Source organism: Chrysochloris asiatica, unplaced genomic scaffold, assembly GCF_000296735.1.
Source record: "Chrysochloris asiatica unplaced genomic scaffold, ChrAsi1.0 scaffold00391, whole genome shotgun sequence".
NCBI classification, from domain to species: domain Eukaryota; kingdom Metazoa; phylum Chordata; class Mammalia; order Afrosoricida; family Chrysochloridae; genus Chrysochloris; species Chrysochloris asiatica.
The window spans coordinates 1,319,643-1,344,560 of record NW_006408909.1 but is presented as its reverse complement, the minus strand read 5'-3'; the positions used below and the strand labels follow the sequence as shown (position 1 = coordinate 1,344,560).

Genomic DNA, 24,918 nt, shown 5'->3' with positions numbered 1-24,918 from the left:
CATTTTTTGTATATGAATATACAGAATCAATTCATCTTTTCCTCCCTTCTCTTTTTCTGATCAGCAAATACAAATTCATTAAAAACAAAACAAAAACATAGAAAAATATTAGACACCCTGAAGTCTTTTTTAAACCTAACAATAGTTTAGCTTGATTAGTAAAGAATGTTTGCCATGAGCATTGTGCTTTTTCAAAACTACCTATAGGGGATGAAACAGACAACAACAACCTAAAAGACTAGACAGGAAACTGAGGAGGCAGTGAGTGTATGGTAATGGGGAGGAACAATTTGGAAAAGCAAGGTAAGAATGGTTGCATGATTTGAAGGATGTAATCAGTATCACTGAATTATAAATGTAGAAAATGTTGCATTGACGTCTGTTCTGCTGTATGTATTTTCAACCAAAACAAAAAAGAATTTTTGTTTTTTAAATCAAACAAAAGTAAGCAAATATCATAGCATTCCACCATCTGTCTGTCCATTTGTCATACTGTGGTGGTTTGTGTGTTGTTGTGATGCTGGATGTTACATCACTGGTGTTTCAAATACCAGCAGGGTTACACATTCCAGCAGAACTTCCAGACTAACACAGACTAGGAAAAAAGGCCTAACAATTGATTTTTGAAAATTAATTAATGAAAATCCTATGATGCACAATATTATCCAATAAAGGGTTGGAAGATTAAGTCCCCTAGGTTGGAAGACACTCAAAATATACCATGGTTCCAACTGGAGCAGATGATGAAGGTGGTGCATGCCTGGTCAACATTATATTCTGTTGTATACGGGGTCACTGCGATTCAGAGTACATAAAACTAACATTAGCAACTGCAACAGTAATATCAGATAAAACAGAATTCAGTTTGAAAGTCAATAAGTGGGACAAAGAAGATGGTATGTATTGATGTGACTAGCCAGGCACCACTGATACCTCCCTAATAACAAGGTATGGAATAGACCTAGTAAAAATGGGAGAAAGTTCTGATTTCTAATGAGAGACACTAAGACACCTCTCCCAACTACCCTTCAGCTCAGTTTCCTGCTAAAATAAAATATAATCGCTTCAATAAGATATACATAAAAAGAAACTTAGTGAACCTAATAAGCATATAAGAATATCTAAACCAGTCAATTATACTATGTTGTTGTTAAACTGAGACTCATAGAGACTGTGTACAGGGTTTCTGAAGAGCAGCTGGTGGATTTACACCGACCTTGGGGAGAATCTAATACCAATAACAAAGAGAAAAACTGAAAACAAGCATTACAAGAAACAGCCACGACTGTAAAACTTCACTGAAAGACTGAAAAACAACCTAAGTAAATGGAGAGACTTACCACATCCCTGAGTAGACACTGAATATTGACATGGAGTTATGTCTATAAATCTATTATAATCTATGCATTAAACACAACCCATTCAAAGCCTCAGGGGGATATGTTTGATGATCTAGAAAAAATAATGTCCAAGGAAGGACAATGCACTTTTGAAGAAGATTTTGAATTCACTAAGTAAGGGTCTCTGCCTGATCCTGCAGCTTCCAGCACCTAAACCAGGATTGCAAATGGTAGGGGCACTTGGCCAATACTGCTTAACTAACATGATATGAATGAGCCATGATCAATAACTACAGGAGAATGAGGATGGTCATTATAGTATCATCTGTCATAAAGAGAAGCTGAAAACACCTAAAGGTCCATCCTTGGGAAGAGGCTAAAGAGAATACCAGAATGATGCCAGAACCATGCAACTGTATATGGGGATTTCTGAGACACATTGTTAAGAGAAAAAAGCAACTTTTACACCCAGTTGTTGTTGTTAGGTGCCATCGAGTCGGTATCAACTCACAGCGACCCTATGCACAACAGAACGAAACACTGCCCGGTCATGGGCCAACCTCACTATTGTTGCCATAATTGAGCACATTGATGCTGCCACTTTGCCAATCCATCTCATTGGGGGTCTTCCTCTTTTTCTCTGATCCTCCACCTTACCAAAAATGATATCCTTCTCCAGCGACTGGTCCCTCCTGACAATATGTCCAAAGTATGAGAGACGAAGTTTGGCTATCCTGGCTTCCAAGGAGCACTCTGGCTACACTTCTTCCAACACAGATCTGTTGGTTCTTTTGGCAGCCCATGCATGGTACTTTTAATATTCTCCTCCAATAAACTCTCATTTATGCAAAAATAATCCAAACACATGAGTGTAAATGGGTTACTGTACAGACACATACATATACACACGCACAGCATGCACGCACATTCACATACACACACTGTGGTTAGCAGAATTTGTTGTTGTTAAGTGCTGTTGAGTTGGTTCTGACCCATAGCGACCCTGTATAGGGTTTCCAAGGAGCAACTGGTGAGCTTGAACTATACCGACCTTGCAGTTTAAACCAACTTTGCAGTACAGTGCATTATTAGCCCACAGCATCACAGAATAGTGGCCCCCAAAAATGTTCATGTCCTAATCCTCAGAACCTGTGAATATGCTCCTTTACACAGCAAAAGAGACTTTGAAGATATGACTAAGATTATGGACCTTGAGATGAGGTGACTATCCTGTATTATCCACATGGGCCCAATCTAATCACTTTTATCCTTAAAAGCAGAGACGTTCTCCCAGCTGGGATCAAGGAAAGTGTTGTGAAGATAGTGGCAGAGAACCAGAGATACGGCAATGTGAGGAGGACTTGACCTGAACAAACCATGTAATGACCCAATGGATGGATGAATATGGATGGATGGATGAATGGATGATGGATGGATGGTGAATGAGTAAGTGGATTGAAGATGTGGTGAAAACCCCTGTGAAATTATTCACTACAGATTAGTAAACACAGGTAAGCCCATGTTTGCCTTGCTTATTGGTTAATCCACCCCTGAGCACTAGGAAACTGAGACAACCACAAATGGGAGGACACAAACACACCCTGGGTCTGAAGCCAGGAAGATCAAGATGTCTTGGTAAAGCTCTGGAGTAACAAGAATTCAGGAGAAGGTGGCAGGTCCCCGCCTGTGAGGCCCTGCATTCTCGGCTGCTTTAACAGGGTGGTGTCACCTGGAGTCTAGGGGCTCAGTCTACCTAGTAGTTGGTAGAGGATAGAGCAGCTAGGCTGCCCGAGCCCACCTTTCACTCCCACACCAGCCATGGTTTTGCATGCCCCTTTGTTGCCCTTGGATCTGTTTCCTGCTCCCCACATCCTCCATGAATGTCAGCTCCTTTCACTGTTGCTCCCAGGGCTTGGGAAGGGTTTAGAGTTCCCAGGGTGGTGGAAAGGTGTAGAGTGCAAAGCTGACTCGAGCTCCCTGCACTGTCCACGGAGCCCACACCAGGTGGGGTTCCCTGAAGGACACCTAAGGAATGTGGCCTCCTCAAAGTGGTGGTCCCTTCAGTCAGCCAAGACTGGTCAGATGCACACAAGGTCACACATCCGCTGAGGCTGCTGCAGAAGGTCTAACACCATGTGAGTGTTCTGGGCTGCTAAGGCAAATTCCCACCAACCAACCAGGGGAGGGATCGAGAACAACAGAACCATATTCTCTCACAGATCTGGAAGCCAGGAGCCTGGGGTCAGTAACACTGGTGAAATCAAGATGTGGACAGAGATATGCTATCTCTGAGGCTCTAGGCTCTAAGCTTGGGCCTTTTTTTGTTCTTGTAAGAAGGAGTTTGTAGCTGAAAAATGCCAATCTCTGTCTTTTCCCCCTCTCTGGGTGAAATTTCCCCAATTCTCTTCAACATTGAGTTGGAATTGACTCAGTGGCAGTGGGTTTTCTTTGGCTCCTCTTATAAGGAAACTTACGGTAGCATTTAAGACCCATCCAAGTGATACAAGACAATCTCCCACCTCAAGACCCTTCACTGCATCACATCTGCAAAGGCTGTCATATACGGCACAGTCACAAGTTTCAGGGATTGAGACCTGATGCCTTGTACGTCACCACTCAGACCCCCAACTCCTACCCTGCTCAGAGTGAAGGGACCAGCTGTCTTGGTATTAGTCCTATACCTCATCTAAGCAGAACCACATGGCCAAGGGCCCAGCTAGGCAACCAAGGTCACTTCCCTCTAGTTCCAAATCCAGGGTGGGTGCTTTGTTCACAGAAAAGCATTCTGAAGACCTTATTCTGAAAAGAAGTAGACATGTGCCCTGAGCAGATCTGACCAGGGCCTTGGCAAGACAATGGTGACTTAGAGAACAGGCCTGAGGACCAGAGCCTCTTCCCTAGGGGCTACCTGTTGAGGACAGATTCCTCCTTTTGTTCCCTTGGCATTTATGAGACTCCGCCTTCATTCAGGAGTCCTGGTGTGGCGCTGTGAGTTATGCGCAGAACTGTCGTTTGAACTGCAAGGTTGGTGAGTCAAGCTTACCAGCTGCTCCTCGGAAACCCTATACAGGGTCGCCATGGGTCAGAACTGACTGGACGACACTTAACAGCAACAACACCTGCTGCTCAGGAAGCAGCAGTGGACAGAAGGCCAGAGGTCACAGGCTGCACCAAGTGAATGAGGAGTTTTCAGAGAAAAGCTGCTTAAACCTCAGACCCTTTTCTCTAGGAAGCCTTCCATGCTAGGGAGTTGAACAGAGGAAGCAACACACCATCACAAGAAAACGGACCCAACTGGACTGTCTCACCCTTTGGGCACAGCTCCCTTGCTGCTCCAACACCATGAAGACAGCCCCAGGAGGTGTCTGGAGGAAGTAGGGGAGGGGAGCGGAGGGCAAGGGTAGCCCAGGCCACCTGGCCTACCCACTTCACTCTGGTACAGCCCTCACCTGCACCTGTGTATGTTGTTCTCACCTGCTTCCTCAGGACTCTGGACCTGTGTGCTGACTGACAGCTGGGCTCCCGCATTGACTGCAACTTCCACAAGTGACCTCTTCTCCTGAACACCTCCCATGCCCGATACTCACCAAACTGACCACAGCCTACTGGGCAACCTTGCTCCTCCCCTGAGCACTTTCCTGGGGGGGACATGGAGGGAGCTTTTCCCTGAGGGCTGGTACTTGTGGATCCATACACGTGAGGGTGGTACCATTCAGGTCACAGTAATGTTGGAGGGGCGAGAAATGGAAGACCCACTGTTGGGAGAGGTTGGTGACTGGGAAGCATGTGTTCCTGGTGTCCCCTCCCTGAAAAGACTCATGTCTCCAGGCTTGGGTCCTTGGTGATATCCAGGCAGCCAAAAGGACAGCATCCAGGAGAGCACAGGGCTGTCATGGGAGCAGGCATATAGCCCAGCACCCCTCCCAAATACTCACATCTATCACTAATAAACGGAAGGGGCTGGGCAGTCCTCCTCCCTCTGCTCCCACTTATGATTCCTCAGGGGAAAGTGGAGCACCCCAGGAGGAGAAGCTAGCAGGAAAGGTGGAGGAGGAGAAGGATGCTCCAGCCCCTGGCCATGGAACCACCTCCAGGAAGGACCACCAGAGGAGGGAGCAACCTCAGGCCATCTCTGGCAGAAAGGACACGGCTGTTGCCTACAAGAGTCCTCCAGGCCTCTGCTCAAGACTAGTCTTCCTTGCAGCAGCGGACACTGCCAGTGTGGCCAGATAGTCTATCAGAAGTCCTTCAGGCCGCCCGGACAGCAACACTAGCTATGGTTAGAGATTTCCCTCCCCTACACAGACCTGTCTGGGACTCACTGGGGAAAACTGCCTGAACTGGCTCCCAACTGTACCTCTAAGCCCCTCAAACAGCTTGGTCCCCCATCCTGCTCAATCCCCTTACCTCACTTAAAGCATACATAGCCACAGGGTGGCTCAACCAGAGGCCTCTGGCTCCACCATAAATGGACAGTGGCTCTGACCTGGGAACACCCAAGGCAGGTTGGGATGCTGCTGCCTCATGGCCCATCCTGTTGTGACATCGAGGTGTGTTAGTGGGGCTCAGAAATCAGGGACAGGTTTCTGACCTTTCCCAGGGGCCAGCCCCCTGAGGAGTGTGGGAGCGTGTTAACGTCCCTTTCTTTGGGGCCACACGCTGAGCCTCAGGCTGGGGTGGGCAGGGTGATGCCGGACGGGCTTAGGGCCTGGCACTAAGCCTCTGCTGACCGAATTCCCCTGGCAGGGTGCCTGCTGCAGGCTGCCCCCTGCCCCACTTGCAGAGCCAGCACGGTGGGCGTGGACTAACAGCCCAGGCTGCTGGGTAGGTCCTGCTGACTCCACCCACCCAGGGCTGGGGACAGGGAATGTCAGGGACAGTAGACATGATTTCTTTCTTTGTTTGGCTCTCTAGCCCTCAGTCAAGAGCCCCAGTGTGGCCGCTCCTGCCCTCAGCCAGCTCCAGGACCCCCACCCCACTCTGCATGGACTGGCTGCTGCCTGACTGGACCTATGACCTAGCTCTCCCATAGCCACCCAATCATCAGAACACGTCCTTCCCCCACAACAACACTGCACCCCCGACTGGCACAGGCCTTGAGCAAATGGACAGTGTTCCTGGGAATTGGGCCAGCAGCCTGCTACGCTGGAATATGGTCCCATGCCCACATATCTCTCAATCCCCCAATGGGAGGGTCTGCATGCATTTCTCCCCCAGAAGTCCCCAATCAGTCGTGGAGCTGCCAGTCCTGAAGCCCAATGACCATGGAGCTAACCAGGGGATCAAGGCCATTTGTCCATCCATATGCCATAGGGAGAGGATCAAAGACAAGAGGGCAAGTTGGCTCCAGGGTCAAAGCTACAAAGTGCAAACAACTGCGGAGGGGCAAGAAGCCATCTGGGGGGGGGGGGGCGGCACAGTGGGGGAATCTTTTCTAGGCTTCCTAGTTCCTCCTGCAGGCCTGCTGGCCTATCCTCTTGCTTTGTGCCTCTGCCCTCCCCTCCTCATTCCCTGTTCTTGTCCTCCCTTTTTTCCCCCTCCCCTCTCCATGGGTTGTGTAACCACCCATCACCCATGCCTCATTTTCTACCTGGGACCAGGGACATGTAGGGCTACCTCAGACTGTGGTGAGGAACACACGAGTTAAGATATTTAGGCAGTTCCTGGAGTGTCTTTCCTATTTGGAGGGGGTCCCACCACCTGCCCACCACCAGGAGGGTTCACTGAGCCCTGAACACACAACACAGGTGTTGGGTGTTTGTATGTGGCTGCAGTAAGGGGGTCTCTGTGCTAAGTCCAGAGTAGCCAAAAAATGAGGGTGGTCAGTGGGCCGTTACCTTCGGCCACCCCAATGAACACACAGTACCCGTCCTCCTGGGTGGGCAGAGAGGCACAGGCCACGGGCAGCCTGCCACCCTTCAGGTGGTTCCAGCATGCGTCTTCCAGAGCCTCACAGAACTGGCGGCAGGGCGGCGGGCCTGGTGGCAGGGTGGCACCACAAGGGGGGACCAGCAGCAGGCAGAAGAACCACCCCAGGAAGCGGTGGCAGCTTGACTGGAGGAGGTCCCCCCAGTCCTGTGCAGCTGCCCACACCTCCTCCTCACTCTCGTGGCTGAGGTGGTTGGGCAGCCAGGCATGGGCAATGCCCAGCTGTTGACAAAGTAGCATCGAGGGTGGTAGAGGCCGGCAGTGGCCAGGGGACTGCCCAGTAGGGGCAAGCGGTTCGGAGGTGTTAGCAAAATCAAGACCCGAAGAATTAACCACATGAGAACCCCAATCACCACGGTCCCGGATTAAAGCTGCAACTGGAGACCACTCGGCTGGGTGGCCCACCTGCATATGATTGCCCCCACTATTGGGGTCGCCAAGCAGAGCCTTCCTACCACGCAGGCCAGAGTGGTCAGCGGAAAGGGCAGAGTGAGCAGAGCCCATCACCAGGGGAAGCAGACGAGGCTTGCGGCGGGGGACGTTGATTTGCTGGTGCTGTTGGCTGGGCAGGGTGGCCTCGGGCAGGAGTTCTCGACCATCCAGATTCTGGGGCCACCCCAGGAAGGAGAGAGAAGAAGCTCTACCTGGAGATGGTGGAGGCATCAAGGGCTCCCTGAGCAGAGCCCGGGGCCTGCCCAGGGAGGGAAACATCTGGGTGGGTGCCAGCAAGGTGCTGGGATGGGTCCTCAGGGTGTCCTGTGATTTGGGGGCTGTGTTGCTTGCCCAGGGTGCAGTCCCACTTCCTGCAGGGATGTCTGAGGACTCAGAAGGGGTGAGGGGGTCCGTGGGTGCCACGGGAGCCAAAGTACTCGCCCCTGTTGGACTCTTGGTAGAAGTTGTGTCATCCCACAGCTGGACGAAGCTCCGGATGCCCTCCGCCACGTTCAGGATCTTGGCTCCCACACCAGCAATGTTCTCCTCCCTCTTGTCTGGGATGGAGCCAAGGGCAGCAGGGGCAGTGGTGGCCCCGTCCTGGGCAGCCTCCAATCTCTCCAGGGGTGGCTCAGGGGCAGTAGGGGTAGTCGTCTGTTTCGTAGGGGCATCCTGGAGCATCACATTTGTCGTGGGGTCTGCTAAAGACTGTACTGGTGTGTTGTTTCGGCTCTGGGAGGCCAGCCCCTTAGAGGGGTTCACAATATTAGGGCCCCACAGCCATTCCAGGCCCAGTAGCTCGGCATGGGCGGTAGCAAGGCAGCAGGTGAGCAGCAGAAAGCTACAGTGACGGCTGGGGTCCGAAGCCATCAGAGCCGTGTGTGCACTGCAGGCCAGCAGGCAGAAGCTTCTCCTCCAGATTGGACCCACCCTCCCCACGCTTCCCACCCTCCCAGCTTTCCCCTCCCTCCCCTCACCCCACCCTCCTGGCAGGCTGCCAGCTCCCCATTCAAGCTTCCCAGCACGCCCTCTTCCTGCAGATGCTCTGCCTGCCATTTTACCCACACAGAGGGGCAGACACAGTTCTTGTGAATGTCCCCCATGACTTGGCCCTCAAAAGACTTTTAACTCTTTGCTTTCCATACATCCATGAAGTGTGACAGGCTTAGGACAAAGATATTTTCTGAAGGGCATCCAGCCCATTGCCAACCACATTTACCCACTCGACAGAACTCTGGGCCAGGCCCTCTGGGTACCAGCCCCTCAGATGTCCACCCAGCCCCCTACTTGGCCTGGTTTCCTCCTGCTCTAACTGAGAAGTGGGTGTTGGAGGAAGGGCCTGGCTTGGGGCCCATGTCCTGAGGTAAAACTGGGATTTAAAGATGCCCAAATTGTTAAAATTCTAAGTCCTCTGTTGGGACCAGCTGCTGACTCTGCAGAGAGGTGTAAAGAGCCCTGCCCAGGAGTATGACCCACAGAAAGTGGGTGAGCAGTCTCCACCAGCTCTTGAGCCCTGGGCTCTGCCTCTTTCCCCCACACCTCTCCTCACCTGTGGGCTTTTCATTCCTAACTCTAGCAGACAACACCTCGGCTGCCTTCTCACTGATGAGAAATGACCTCCCTGCAAAGACTGCTGTGATTCCGAGTTCTCACGAACACCCTGATGGGAACCAGGGGCAGGGGGTAGGGGTGGTGGCTCAATACTTCTAAGAATCTTTGGGAAGGGACCTAGTTGGTAACGCTAACAGCGCTGGGGGGAAGAGCAATATGGGATTGATGGATTGGTGGACCCACCCTACGTTCACCCTCACTGGTGTACAAAGCAGGTCCCTGCAGGTGGAATCTCAGAGTCATAGGGGGCCCTGGTAAAGCCCAACCCACTATGACCCTGTCATCCCTCACACCCACTCAGGGGCAGCTATCCTGGACACTACAGCTGCTGGCCAGGTGAGCTCCAAGGTCAGCTGTGTTAGGGCTTCATGAATCCTTGGGCAGCTCAGTACTCTCCATGGACACCTGGTTTAGGGAGGGTGCATCACTGCTAAGTAGAGTTGATGCTTAGGACTTGCTATGTGGGTCAGTTTAACACAGAGCACTGTGATCACCTTCACCATGCTCTGGGGAGTGGTCTCACAGAGTCCTCCATGCTTGCTTAGGTCATATTTTCCCTGGGGAAGAGTCCCCGGCTTCTGACCCACAGGACGGGGTGCCCACTAGCCTATGACACTAACATGCCTGGAAGACCCTTAGATACGCTGGGAATATACTCCTCATCCTCCAGCAGCAGTCCTATGCTTCCCTCTACCTAGTTCTTCTGGCCTTTGCTGCTGTTGTCAAGTCTGTGGCTGGTGGGTTTGAAATGCCAACCTTTTAGTTAGCAGTCCAGTGCTTATCGTACAACTCCACAGTTTACTCCTTTTTTATTACATAGTAAAGTGTGAACTGGAGGTGGAGGGGGAGTCTGGGCTCCATTCTCTCCCACTACACCCAAATCAGATCCTCACTGTACTGCTCACCTGAAGCCAGCACCTCCCAGGAGCCCTGGTTCTGCCCACAGCCTTGCTCACCTAACACAGTTGAAGGCAGGTCCAGGAAACCAAGGCAAAGCATCTGCCTCAGGAACTTATGGCAACCAGGGCAGCAGAGGGCTTTCCTAAAACTAAAAAGGAGCCCCTCCCACCCCCGCCCCCTGAAGTTTCCTCTCCCTCTGAGTGAATTATCAATAATTAAGTGATGCCACACAGGTAGTCAGGAAACAAAGAAATCCTTCTGGGAAGCAACTGTTCCGTTGGAATGAAAATAAAGAAGTTCAGTCTACTGGGGAATAAAAAGCTGCACACTGAAATCTGTGCATGGATTAAGTTCCTTTCTGCAGCACTGAGTCAGGGGCAGACAGGCCGAGGGTGCCTGCTGTGGTGAGTGAGGGGACCCAGCAGGTATGCCCATGTCCCCTGGTGGAATTTCCTGACCACTGGCCTCCCCTAGGCCTGGTTGGAGGTTGTAAGTGTGCAGGACTCACCAGACACACCTACTCCAGCCAATCAAAGACCCTGATAACCAGCCACTCATTGGCAGAGGGACTACGCAAGCATTCGGGCTACTTTCTAAAGAGACAACACAGTGGCTCCATGTGGACTGTTAAATAATAAATTTGACCAGCTAAAACCAGTCTTAGACTGGATGGGTTTTGCATTTCTGGCATGTTTGGTATCACTGATCAAAAATGTACAGAAATGCAAAGAATTTTGCACAGAAATAGAGCTGAGGGATACATTGTCCCATCCCATCCTATCCAAACTTCCCATCTGGGTCCAAGCTACCTGGGTTAAGCTGCCACCTTGTCCACTGCTGCCCCAGACATCAGTGCCCAAAGATGTCTTTGAGCATAACCTACAGAATGACCTGCTTCTAGAAGAAAGTGAGGACTCCCTGGCCTTCTCGGATTCTCAGAACAGAACCTCCCCCTTCTCCTGGGGTCTTCCAGGGGTGATTCTGATTCACAGAGAGTCACACAGCTTTAAGAACCTCCCAGACTTGCGTGATACCCTACAAACCAAAGGAGCAACATTGACTTTGTGCAAAGGAACAATGCTTAACAGAAAGGAGGGATGCCTCTCAGGAGCACTTGTTATTAACCATTCTGTCATCAACTCCAAGCCAACCAAAGTGCCTGTTTGTCCCATCACAGGGAACCCCCACCACCACTTCATGGCTGGGGCTAGGCTGGGGCCTCTCCTAGGCCCATTGTGTCCAGGCAATAAGGACCCTGATCAAGGTCATAGAGCTCCTCAGAGGTCGAACCAGAAAGGAACCCAGATAGTTCACTCACGTGTCCATGCACACGCACATGTACACACACATGCCACACATATGAACTCACACATGACACGTATGTTTGTATATGCTCACTTATGTCCAATCAGACCCACACTCATGCACATTCACCCACTGTACATGCACTCTCACCTGCACACTCACATATATGTCGGCACACACATGCAATCACATACACACATTAGTACACATACTCATACTCTCACACACCCACACTGCTTTCACTTCCACATTTCTGACTAGATCCCATTGTATGCTGGGCACACCAGTTCTTCCTTCTGCATGGACCCTCCTGTAATCTGTCTTCTGTGGGTTGGGTAACCAGGGGTCGTTGCCCACCCCCATGCATGGCTCAGCTCAGCATCCATGAGGGCAGATGCTGGTGAAACAACCCTAGAGGCCTGTCTCCAACTCAGGGTGCGATTCTGTTCAAAAGACAGACCCGGCTGTTTTGAATCAGAACTAGATTTTGGAACAGCTGGACACTGAGTCCCCTCTCTAGGGCTGGGGGATGGCTACGCAAATAAACAGCTGCATCTCAGAAGAGCCTCATTCCCAAAACTAATCCCCACAATGCACAGAACAGAATCTAAGAAACGCCAGATAATAGTCTCTTCTTTGCCTGAAAATCTGCCTGTAATGCGATTTTATGCTGAAGAATGTCTCTGGAAACCTCAGAACGGAAGTTCCTCACATGTACAGCACGTATGTGGAGGGGCCCCGGGCTTGTGTGGCCTCATCCATCCGGGCCAGGGAGCTCAGGCAGTCACGGTATAAATGTTAAATCCCTGTGGACCCTGTGGCTGCTTGCACAACTGGGTGATCACCTTTATCCATTCAACTCAAGATTCCTGGGCAAAGCAAGGGACAAGGAGGGACATCCTTAAACCAGAACAAATACCCCCAACCCATTCTGTGGTGGAAACAGCTTCGCTCTGATGAGGCTGCTCCAGTGGTCCATGAACAGTGGTGAGGACCAGACTGGGGGAAAGCTGGTTAGCCTGATGTCACCCTCATATCGACTGTTATGGGCTGAACTGTGTCCCCTACAAATTCCTAACCCCTACACCTGTGAGTGAGATCTTATTTGGAAACAGGGTTTTTGCAGACGTAATCAGTTAACATAAGGTCAGATTGGAGTTCATCATTTGTCTGCCAGTTTGATTTACTGTGGTGGCTAGGTATGGTGGCTGTGATGCTGGAAGTTATGCCACAGATATTTAAAATACCAGCAGGGTGACCCACAGTGGACAGGTTTCAGCAGAGCTTCCAGATTAGACAGACTAGAAAGAAGACGCAGCAGGTTACTTCTGAATGATTAGGCACTGAGAACTTTTGAATAGCAGCGGAACGTTGTCTGACATACTGCCAGAAGATGAGCACCTAATGTTGGAAGACTCTCTAAATATGACTGGGGAAGAGCTGTCTCCTCAAAGCAGAGCTGACCTTAATGACATGGATGGAGTAAAGCTTTCAGGACCTTCATTTGATGATGGGGCACAACTCAAATTGAGAAGAAATAGCTGCATATATTTACTAATAATCAGAACTTAGAATGTACAAAGTATGAATCTAGAAAAATTGGAAGTCATCAGAAATGAAATGGGACACATAAAGATCGATATTCTAGGCATTAGTGAGCTGAAATGGACTGGTATTGGCCATTTGAATCAGACAATCATATGGTTTACTCTGTCAGGAATTGTGGATGTCACATTCATCATCAAAAAGAACATTTCAAGATGCTGTACAATGCTGTCTGTGATAGGATAGTATCCATATACCTATAAGGATGACCCATTAATACGATTATTACTCAAATTTACACACCAAGCACTAAAGCCATTGATGATGAACTTGAATTCTACCAATGTCTTAATTCTGAAATTGATCAAGCATGCATTCAAGATGCATTGATTACTAGTAATTGGAATGTGAAATTTAAAACTGAAGTATCCTCTTTGTTTTCATAGTTGGAAAATATGGACTTGGTGACAGAAAAGATGCTGAAGATCCAATGACAGAATTTTGCAAGACCACTGATTTATTTATTGCAAATTTCTTTTTTCAATAATATAAAAGGCAACTATACACATGGCCCTCACTAGATAGAATACACAGGAATCAAACTGACCACATCAGTGGGAAGAGATGATGTAGAAGCTTGCTAACATCAGTCAAAGTAAGGTCGTGGGCTTTCTGTGGAATACATACTCATACTTTCATACACCCACAGTGCAACCACATTTCTGACTAGATCCCATTGTGGCTGGGCACACCAGCTATTCCCTCCACATGGGCCCCCATGTAACTTGTCTTCTTTGGGCATGTAGCTTTCAATTGCTTATATTCAAGTTCATGCTGAAGCTGGAGAAAATTAAAACAAGACCATGAGAGACAAACTAAGAGCTTGATATATCCCACCTGAATTTAAAAACCATCTCAAAAACAGATTTTATACATTGGACACTAATGACCAGAAAAGTTGTGGGATGACATTAAGAATATTATACATGAAGAAAGCAAAAGCTCACTAAAAAGACAAGAAAGATCAAAATGGATGTCAAAAGAGACTTTGAAACTTCTTTTTGTTTTTTTGTATTTAAGCTTTTATTGTGAATTGGGTGATAGTTTATATGTGAGAACATCAGTTTTATACTCAACTGATGATATTTTGTTTCACTGAAATGATTATAATCCCCTCCATGCATCATTGGTTAATAGTATTTACCTTTACTCCCCTTGCCTTCCTTTTTTTTTTTTTTTTTGATGTACACAAACCACCCAGAAAATATATGTTCATTTAAATGTCCAAAGGGCACATTTTGCAAGCCAGCCTCCTGCCCATAGGCACACAGCCTTTCTCATTCCATGGACCTAGAGTTCTCAGCTGCTCTCTCTCTCTATGCCTTCGCCTCTGCCTCAGTCTATGAAACTTCCTCTTGAACACAAAGGAGCTAAAGTGACTAGAAAAAACGGTGAAGCAAAAGAGCTGAACAGAAAATTTCAAAAAGCAGCCTAATAAGACACAGTAAAGTATTATAATGAAATGTGCAAAGATCTGGAGTTAGGAAACCAAAAGGGAAGAACATCCTGAGCATTTCTCAAGCTAAAAGAACTGAAGAAAAATTCAAGCCTAGAGTTGAAATATTGAAGGCTAGTGTGGCACTGTAGGATAAGCAATGGACTGCTAAACACAAGGTCAATGGTGCACACCTACCAGCTGCTCCTCAGAAACCCTATATAGAGTTGCCGTGAGTTGGAACTGACTTAATGGTACCTAACAACAACAACACAACAATGGGCAAAATGGAGTCCTGTAATATAAACACTGGACTACTAACCACAATGTCAGCAATTCAAACCCATCAGCAGCAACTCAGAAATGGTATACAGAGTGGTTATCAGTTAGAACCAACTCAATGACACTTTACAATAACAAAAACATGAACAAAATATTGAATGATGCAGAAAGCATCAAAAGAAGATGGAAGGAACATACAGTCACTTTACTAAAAAGAAATGATTGATGTTCAACCATTTCTAGAGGTAGCATATGAATAAGAACCAATGCTACAAAGGAAGAAATCCAAGCTGTACTGAAGACACTAGCAAAAAACAAGGCTCCAGGAATAAATTGAATACAAACTGAAATGATTCAACAAATTGATGCTGTACTGGAAGCATTCTCTCATATGTGCCAAGAAATTTGGAAGATAGCTACTTGGTCAACTGATTGGAAGAGAGTCATATTTTTGCCCATTTCAAAGAAAGGTGACCAGTGGAATACAGAAATCATTGAACAATATCATTAAAGTCACATGGAAGTAAAATTTTGCTGAAGACAATTTAGAAAACAAAACATATGCTGGGGGGTGGGGGTGGGGCTGCCAAAAATTCAAGCTGGATGTGGAATGAGGGATATCATTGCTGATGTCAGCTGGATCTTGGATGAAAGCAGAGAATGCCAGAAAGATGCTTACTTGTGATAGTGACTATGCAAAGAAATTCGACTGGGTGGATTGTAACAAACTATGGATAACATTGCAAAGAATGGAAATTCCAGAACACTTCACTGTGCTCATGAGGAACCTGTACATAGGCAAAGAGACAGTCATTCAAACAGAATAATGGGATACTGAACAGTTTAAAATTATGAAAGGTGTGCACCAGGGTTGAATCCTTTCACCCTACTAATTCAATCTGTATGCTGAACAAATAATAAAAGAAGCTGGATTATATAAGGAAGAATGTGGCATCAGGATTGTAGGAAGACTTGCTAGCAACCTGTAATATGTAGATGACATACCTTGCTTGCTGAAAACAAGAGAACTTGAAATATTTACTGATGAAGATCAAAGACTTCAATATGGATTGCATACAAGCTTCAGTATGGATTTCACATCAATGTAAAGAAAACAAAAATCCTCACAACTGAACCAATAAATAATATCAAGATGAATGGAGAAAAGATTAAAGTCAAAGACTTCATTTTGCTTGAATCCACAATGAACATACTCATGGAAGTAGCAGTCAAGAAATCAAAAGACTGCCCCCTCTGTCCACGTTCCCTCCTGGGCCAGGCTGTCATTCTAGACTTCCTGGTTCCTAATGGCTCTGCTCTGACCCCTGACGGTATCCAATGATGTGGAAAATGTTGACAAAGAAATTAATTCTAAAACTAAGAGTCATGTGACAATTAGATGGGCAGTTTTAGAAGAAATCGGAAATAGAGTTACAAGCAGAGCAACACAAAAAGCTAAGAAAGCTCTGAACACCAAAGTACCTGTTCAAACCACCAAAACATCAAATGCCAAGAAACAACTGAAACCTACTGCTTCTGTGAAACCAGTACAAATGGAAATGTTTGCTCCAAAGGGTCCATCTAACCTACATGAGGATGTCTCCATGAAGGAAGAGAAGCTGTGCCAAGCTTTATGATGCCTTGAGGATATTGACCATGAAGATTGAGAGAACCCTCAGCTCTTCAGTGACTATCTGAAGGACATCTATCAATATCTGAGACAGCTTGAGGTTCTGCAATCCATAAAGCCACATTTTTTAGCTGAAAGTGATATCAATGGACGCATGTGCGCCATCCTGGTAGACTGGCTGGTGCAAGTTCACTCCAAGTTTAGGCTTCTGCAGGAGACACTGTACATGTGTATCATCATTATGGGCCGCTTCCTGCAGATTCAGCCAGTCTCCCATAAGAAGCTTCAACTGGTTGGGATTATTGCTCTGCTCTTGGCTTCCAAGTATAAGGAGATATTTTCTCCAATTACTGAAGACTTCGTTTATATCACAGACAATGCTTATACCCATCCCAAATCCGAGAAATGGAAACTAATTTTGAAAGAATTGAAATTTGAATTGGGTCGACCCTTGCCCCTGCACTTCTTAAGACGAGCATCGAAAGCTGGGGAGGTTGCTGTTGAACAGCACACTTTAGTCGAGTATTTGATGGAGCTGACGCTTATTGACTATGACATGGTACATTACCACCCTTCTAAGATAGCAACTGCTGCTTTCTGCTTGTCTCAGAAGGTTCTAGACCAAGGAAAATGGAGCTTAAAACAGAAATATTACACTGGATACACAGAGAGAAGTACTGGAAGTCATGCAGCACATGCCAAAAATGTAGTGAAAGTAAATGAAACACTAACGAATTTCATCACTATCAAGAATAAGTATGCCAATCATTTCCACCCCCTCCATACACAGAGTAGACAGAGATGGACAACTTGGACATTGCCTACCCAAAGTGTGTGTGTGTGTGTGGGGGGGGGGGGGCTACAAAGGCAAGAAGTGACTGGCTTAAAAGATTTCAAGAGGGAACTTAGAACCCAGAGGGCAAGGAGGAAGGTAGAATCTCCACTGAGTAGTATCTAATCTGTCTAGGCGGGACCAATGAAATGAGATGCGGATGGGTCTCCTGTGATACAATAGTGAATAATTGTTATCAGGATTGATTGTGAGGGTTGGAAATGTAAAGGTAGACTTTTGTAGCAGGGAGGGGCGTGATTAACTTTGCAGTCTAGGAGCGGAGGTCCCTGGGACTATCAAGTGGGAAGAGCCAAGAGCGGAACCCTACCCAGAGAAGCAGTGATGCCAGAGATGGAGGCAGAGACGATGACATGAAGAGATGGAGCAGCTGGGAACTTTAGATCCAGAGAGGGAGAGTGACTGTGTGCTGAAGACTGGGGGCAGGCTTGTATGGTATACCCTTTGGTTGGTTGATGATGCATAGAGGGGATTATAACCATGGCAATGAAACAATATACAATAGGATGAATGTAAAACTAATGTTCTCCCATGTAAACTATCACATAACTCACAATAAAAAATTAAAATATATATACATACATATATATGTATAAAAGAATAAGTATGCCAGCAGTAGACTTCTGAAGATCAGCACCATTCCTCAGCTGAACTCCAATGTCATGAAAGACCTTGCCTCACTGCTCATAGGAAGACCCTAAACTGCTGTGGTCTTGGCTTTGGGGCTCTTGACTTTGTGCATAGTCCTCTGGTCTGTTTCATGAGGCCTTTTCTGAGATGTTCTAAATGTATATTGAGGAAAAATAAAAGCTATTGGTTTTTCTTAAAAAAAAAAACAAGAAAGAAAGAAAGAAAGAAATCAGAAGACTTATTGCATTAGGCAAACCTGCTGCAAACGTCCTCTTTCAAGTATTAAAGAAAGAAAGAAAGAAAAAAGCATTAAAGAGCAAAGAGATCACTTTGAGGACTAAGATGCGCCAGATCCAAGCCATAGTATGCAAAAGTTGGACAATGAATAAAGAAGACCATAGAAGAATCGATGCATTTGAATTATGATGTTGGCAAAGAATATTCAAAGTACCATGGACTGCCAGAAGAATACACACATCTGTGTTGGAAGAAGTACAGCTAGAGTGCTCCTTAGAAGTGAGGAAGGTAAGCCTTCATCTCTCATTCTTTGGACATATTGTCAGGAGGGACCACTTCCTGGAGAAGGACATCAAGCTTGGTAAAATGGATGGTCAGTGAAAAAGTAGAAGACCCCCCCGCCCCCCGCCACCTGCAAGGCAATGGATCGACACAGACGTAGCAACAATGGGCTCAAGCATAACAATTGTGAGGATTGTGTGGGATTGGGCAGTGCTTTGTTCCAGTGTGCACAGGGTCACTATGAGTTACACCCGACTAGATGGCACCTAACAAAAACATACTGGAAAAGGGTGGGTCCTAATACAATATAACTGGTGTCCTTATAAAAGAGAAGAGACACAGATGTAGACACAGACACACACAGCAGGAGATCAAATGACAATGGAGACAGAGATTGAAGTGATGTAACCACAAGTTTAGGAACACCAAGGATCACCAGCTGTTACAATAAAGTGAGAGAGAGGTGAGGACCAAATTCTTCTTCAGTGAGCCTCAAAAGGAATCCACAAAGCAGTACCCTGATTGGACTCCTAGCATCTAGAACTCCAAGAGAACACACTTCTGTCCAGTATGTATTTTCTGTCACAGCTGCCCCAAAGCACTCATGCCCTGACTTCCTGGTCCCCTTGTTGCCCTGGAGATGAGTCTGGACCTCTTAATGCTGTGCTGGGAAGTTACCATGATTGCACTGTGTTTTCAGGGTACTCAGCAGGCACCATAGCCCACCTCCAAGCCCCTAGTCTCACTACATGCAGACCAGCACGCCATCTCTGAGGCCAAAGGATACTGAGGATCACAGAAGTCAGTGCTTTAGATTGCCAACAGGCACCACATGGAGGAGCAGTGGGTCAGGGGTGAGGCATACATATATTGCAAATTCCACCTGACCACAAACACCAATGCCAAGTGAGATGTCTTGTCGCACTCCCAGATCTGCTAAGTGGGCTGTCTTCAGGACTCCCTTGGCAATTCCTCACCGTGAAAAGAAATTCTACACTCTCCCTGTAGTAAGCTAGCCCTGAGTCATCAGCTGTCATTTCTGTAGCAGCAGCACTAGCAATTCACCAATCAGTTACCAAAAGCTAATGACAACACACTTTCTGCTACTTTCTCCATCTGGCCAACTCCTATGCATTTCTCAATCCCTGTGCTCTGTGTTCACTCTCCTGCGGCTCCCAAGCAGGGTTCAATGATCCCAGGCTTGTATCCTGTCTTGGATATGAACACTGCTCAAATAGTGATGTGTCTTAAAGGTTCAACAACTGTCGATTAAACTTAGGCACGTTCTCTTGTGAGGATCTCTGCAGAACTTTCTGACAACTCAGCTGGATGACCATACTGGGTTTCTGTTCCAAGCTTCCTGGATACTCTCAGATACAGTGAGTATTTAAAATTTTGAAAGATATCTTCCAATCTAAGTGGAAATATTTAAACAAGAATGTTTCACAAAAGGTGCCACCTCTTCCACAAAGTTCTGAGAACACCTTTGGAATTAACCATCTGAACTACTCACTGTACCTCCTAGGGGTCAGTGAGTGTCTCTCCAGTTCCACCTGACCTGACACAGAAGGTGGACCACCCCTTCTTCCCAACACACCCTTCTCTCCCTCTCTGACATACAGCTGTCCCTAACTGGTACACATCCTCCATTCCTGCTCCTTCTCCAGACCAAACCAAACTTGTTGCCATTGAATCAGTTCTGACTCTTCTTGACAGTAATCTTTACTGAAGCAGATTACCAGGCCTGTCTTACATGGCACTTCTGGATAGCACCCAATCACAAACTATTAGTACCACTAGAGGACCAACTGCTAGCTCCTTCTCCAGTCCCTACTAATTCCTCCCATGCCATCTGAATTGCTTCTTGTTCGTGTCTGTGTATGTGGATCTCTTGCTTGTGTGTCTATGTACATCTGTGTCTATGAATGCATTGTATGTGTGCATGCATATATGTGCCTGGTGTTCCTGTATCTGGGTTCTGTGTTTCTGTGTGTATACATGTGTATTGTGTGTATGTGTACCTGTGTGCATCTGCATGCACACAAGTATGTGTGTAGTGTATGATATGTGGGTTTGGTATGTGTGTTGGTATATGCACACGTGTCTATGTGTGTGTGTGTGTGTATATATATATATATATATATACACACACACACACACACACATATATATGTATATATACACAAAGGATACCTCTGGTAGCATAGTGGTTACGAATTGGGCTGTGAACCTCAGGGTCAACAGTTCGAAACTATTAGCTGTTCCGTGGGAGAAAGATGAGGCTTTCTGCTCCCATAAAGATTTACAGCCTCGGAAACCCTATACAACAACAATGCATATATACAGAGAGAGAGAGAGTGAGAGTCCTGGTGTGGTGCTGTGGGTTAATGTACTGGACTGCTAAATAGGTTTGAACCACAAAATCAGGGGTTCAAGCTCACCAGCTACTTCTCTGAAATCCTATACAGGTTCGCTATGGATTGGAACCGACTCAATGGCACTAAACAAATATATGTATATTGTTGTTGTCAAGTGCTGTAGAGTTGGTTCCAATCCATACCGACCCTGTGCAGGGTTTCCGAGGCTGTAAATCTTAACAGGAGCAGAAAGCCTCATCTTTCTCCCACGGAGCAGCTGGTAGTCTCAAACTGCTGACCTTAAGGTTCACAGCCGGATATATATATATTACATGTGGCTTTGATTTATGTGCTGGTATATCGACGGCACTTAACAACAACAACAATATGTGGTTTTGGCACTGTATGATAAAGCACTGGACCACAAGGTCAGTTTGAACTGCAATGTCAGTGGTTCAAATTCACCAGCTGCTCCTCAGAAACCCTATACAGGGTCGCTATGAGTCAGAACCACCTCAACGGCATTTAACAACAAAACAGTAAAATATGTGTTTATGTGTATGCTTCCAGCTGCCCTGGGGCAGACAGTCTCAGGATTCCTGGGTACCTCAAAGGTCTGGAGGCAGGGGTGTGGACACAACTGGTCTCCAGGTTCTGCTTGACCACTACAGTGTCCCTGGAGGAAGCATATTAGCACCATGGCTATCCCCCACATCTCTGTGCAGACTTGACAGGTAGTCAGTGTGAGACACACAGCTTAGCCTCTGCTTGGCTCTTGGGTTTTTCAATGATGTCCCAATTCCACAACATTCTAAGGGTCACAGAGCCCTCATTCCCCTAAGGCAAGAACAGTAGTGTGAATGAGGGTTGTGGTGTGTATGGACCCTTCATTGCAGCTCCTGATCCATGCGCAGAGGCTGGGTGATCCTGCCATGGTCTCAGCAAGGAGCCTGTCCCTCAAGGCCACTGGTTGCCTGAACACCCACGTTTCCCTCCCAGAGGCCCTCCTAGCCAGACAGATGCAGCCACCCCTGCCCTGGCCAGTTGTTCTGTCTTGTGCCTGCCCACTTTGGATTCCTGAAAAAAGTGCTCTTTTACATTCTTCAACAACAACAAAGTACAAACACCCACATGTGAACGGAGCCAAGGAGCTCTCTTAAAGGAACCTTTGTTCCTTTAAGATTTAAGAAGTAGCATGTGTTCAGCATCATACATCTACATGTTGAACTCTAAGAAGCAGTGTTCAGTTTGCTCAACTGTCAGACTCACCTCCACTCTGATAGCAGCGAGCATCTCAGGATGTTCCCAAGGTGGGGAGATGTCCCTGGCCTACCCCCACCCAGCCTCTACCTGGTAGCCCCACCCAAGTGAGAAGTATCCAGCAGAGACCCCTCAGTAGGATTTGAGTCCTTTCTTGTTCTTCATGGAACCAGTCAACCATGCAGAGTATCCCAATACCTGCCTGTGATGGGGGCAAGCAGGAGTCTTCAAGCCCCCAGGGAATGAAGCACAGGAAGTCACCTTTCTGACACTCGCTGCTATGACACCCTCCCCAATCATAGCCTTGTTGGGGACACACTGTCAGCTATCATGGACCCAACCCCAACTTGTCCCCTTCCTGTGGTAATGCCGATGTGCGCGTGCAACTCTGTCCAGCACTGTGACTCATGGAGACTTTTTAGAAACTGGATGGTAGGATGCTATTCAACTCCCACTCGCAGGGGTTGACCTGACTTCAGGGTGGCAGAGAAGATAAAATGGCATCAGGCGTTGATGATTAAGAATGGCTGGTGAGGGATCAGATTAGATCCCTAGTCATCCCCAGGTCCATACCCAGTCCTGTGCCAAGTGAGAGCCCAACATGCAAGTCCGGAGACTCCAAGTGGCAGTGGTGACATTGCAACACCCCAGGTTCAAGATGGTGTCTAGCTCTGACTCTGTCCTTTGGGTATCAGTCAAATCCATTCCCCTATGTAGGGAGAGAGCTAAGACCTCTGTGTCGACAGAGTTCTCCCCAGACATACTCCCTCCAGTGAGTCCTCCAAGAAGCATGACTGCGCAGCCCCAATCTAAATCCCTCTACTTTGTCTATGGGCTCAGGGACTCTTGGGCTCCTATATAAATTCCAAATGATACCCTCCACTTAGCTTGGAGGGCTCTCAGGTCCCCAAGGATTTACCCAATTGGCATCCCCTTGAAGCTCTGTCCAATCACCACCCCTACGAAGCCCATCTGAGGGAAGGTGGTTACAGCCAAGTCAACTCAAAACCACGGTACCAACACCAAAGCCCAGCTGCCCACTCAGCCTCATCCGAGACTTAGTGTTTGTTGAATAGGCCACTTCTATAGGTGCCCATCCTAGCCCTACTCAGCTGGCTCCCAAAGGTGGTGATGATATCACTCATGGTTCCCAACTTCCTCTGAGGTCACTAGGGCCTTGGCTATGAAGCCAGTCTATAGACATTACTTGTGGTCATTCTTAAATGTGTCTCCCAGAGCTGGCATACCTATTGTCATCAGTCCAGGTAGTGTAGCCCTCCCCCACCCATCACAGACATGGGCCCTTCTTCCCCTAGGAGCAGCTTCAAGTTCAAGGGGACAACTATCAAGAAAATGAGCTTAAGGCAGGTCAACATGGGTGGAGAGGGCTTATGTGATTTATAAGCCTTTCGGTAAATATTCTCACTTATCATCTACCTGAGAATGTCATGGCTCCATATGATAAGCATTGGACTGCGAACCACAAGGTCCACAGTGCAAGTCCACCAGAGGCTCCACAGGAGAAAAATGAGGCTTTTTGTTTCCACAAAGATTTAAAGCCTCTGAAACCCTTTACAGGGTTGCTACGAAACAGAACCACCTTGATGGCACTTAATAACAACAACAACATCTATCTAACCAGAAATTACCATTATTTTTCAATAGGATTTCTCCCATCTCTATGTGGAAGAAAATGTTCCCTGCAACATCCATACCAGCTAAAAGCTACAAACATACAAAATCCCAAGCAAAGGAAAGGTTGAGTAAATTATGGTGCACCAAGTCTGAGAGACGTGAAACACCATTGGTTAATTGGATAATGGGTCAAGGAAATTGAATGGAAGATAAACATCTCTGATTAACTCCAGCATACGTCCCATGGGCTCCATTCTAATCTCTGAGGAGACAGCTCTGAATATCCCATGAGGTTTGCATTCTAGGACAACTCAATTTGATTATGTGTGGTCCTCTGTCAGGTCCAGGATTACCCAAACCAAACAAATCCAGCCTTGTAAAGGATATCATGGGGACAATTGAGGGCACTTGTTATTCCTGCGTATTAGAGGACAGGACAAAAATACTGTGACTATTCCCAGGTGTGATGATACTGTGGTTCTGTCTGAAAACACTCTTGTTCTAAGGAAATGCACATGGAAGTGATAGGACAATGGGTCAGGAGTATGCACATCACTTCAGCAAGAAAAAGTATGCATGTGTGTGTGAACATACATGTATATAGCCATATAGTGCATAATATATAGGTATGCACTATATGGCTATGCATGTATACACATGTGCTTATATATGCATAGTGTGCACATGGATACCCATGTATATGGATATTCTTATATATAGGTATGCACGTATGTAGATAGATGTGTGCATGGAGACATAAGTATATATGGATCTGTTCATGCATGGATATGTGTGTGGGTGTGAATATACACATATGTATATGGATACAGGCATGGAGGATAGAAGGAGTGCCTGGAACAAATGTGGCAAAATGCTAACAATTGGTCAACTGAGAAGGATACAGACATGTGTGCATTTTCTGTAGGTTTAAGATGCTCTGATCTATGAAAATTTGTATGAAAATAGAGGTGTTCTTGGAGCACTTCCCCTCCGGAAATGTAGGTGATTCAGCAGAGGGTGGGAGGAACTGCTTTCCAGACATTAATCCTCATCCCCTGGGGCTCTGTGTGGGTTTCATTCCCACCCAGCCTTCAAAACCACCTGGCAGGGAGCCCAAGGGGCTGGGAGAGGTGCTTCACTTTGTAGTGTGTGGGGGTACCTCCCTTGTCTGCTGTTAAATGTTGCAATGTGGGCCAACT

General features: G+C 47.0%; 1 protein-coding gene and 1 pseudogene across 1 annotated transcript in view; one reads left to right on the top strand and one right to left on the bottom strand.

The window, feature by feature from the left end:
- Positions 1–8,570, bottom strand: part of COL18A1 (collagen, type XVIII, alpha 1) — a 75,714-nt gene extending 67,144 nt beyond the window's left edge. Inside the window, exon 1 of the mRNA XM_006876562.1 lies at positions 7,913–8,570. Within this exon, the coding sequence (XP_006876624.1) occupies positions 7,913–8,570 (658 nt within the window). The remainder of the gene's footprint in view (positions 1–7,912) is intronic.
- Positions 8,571–16,145: 7,575 nt separating this feature from the next.
- LOC102819364 lies at positions 16,146–18,019 on the top strand (annotated as a pseudogene).
- Positions 18,020–24,918: the final 6,899 nt, after the last annotated feature.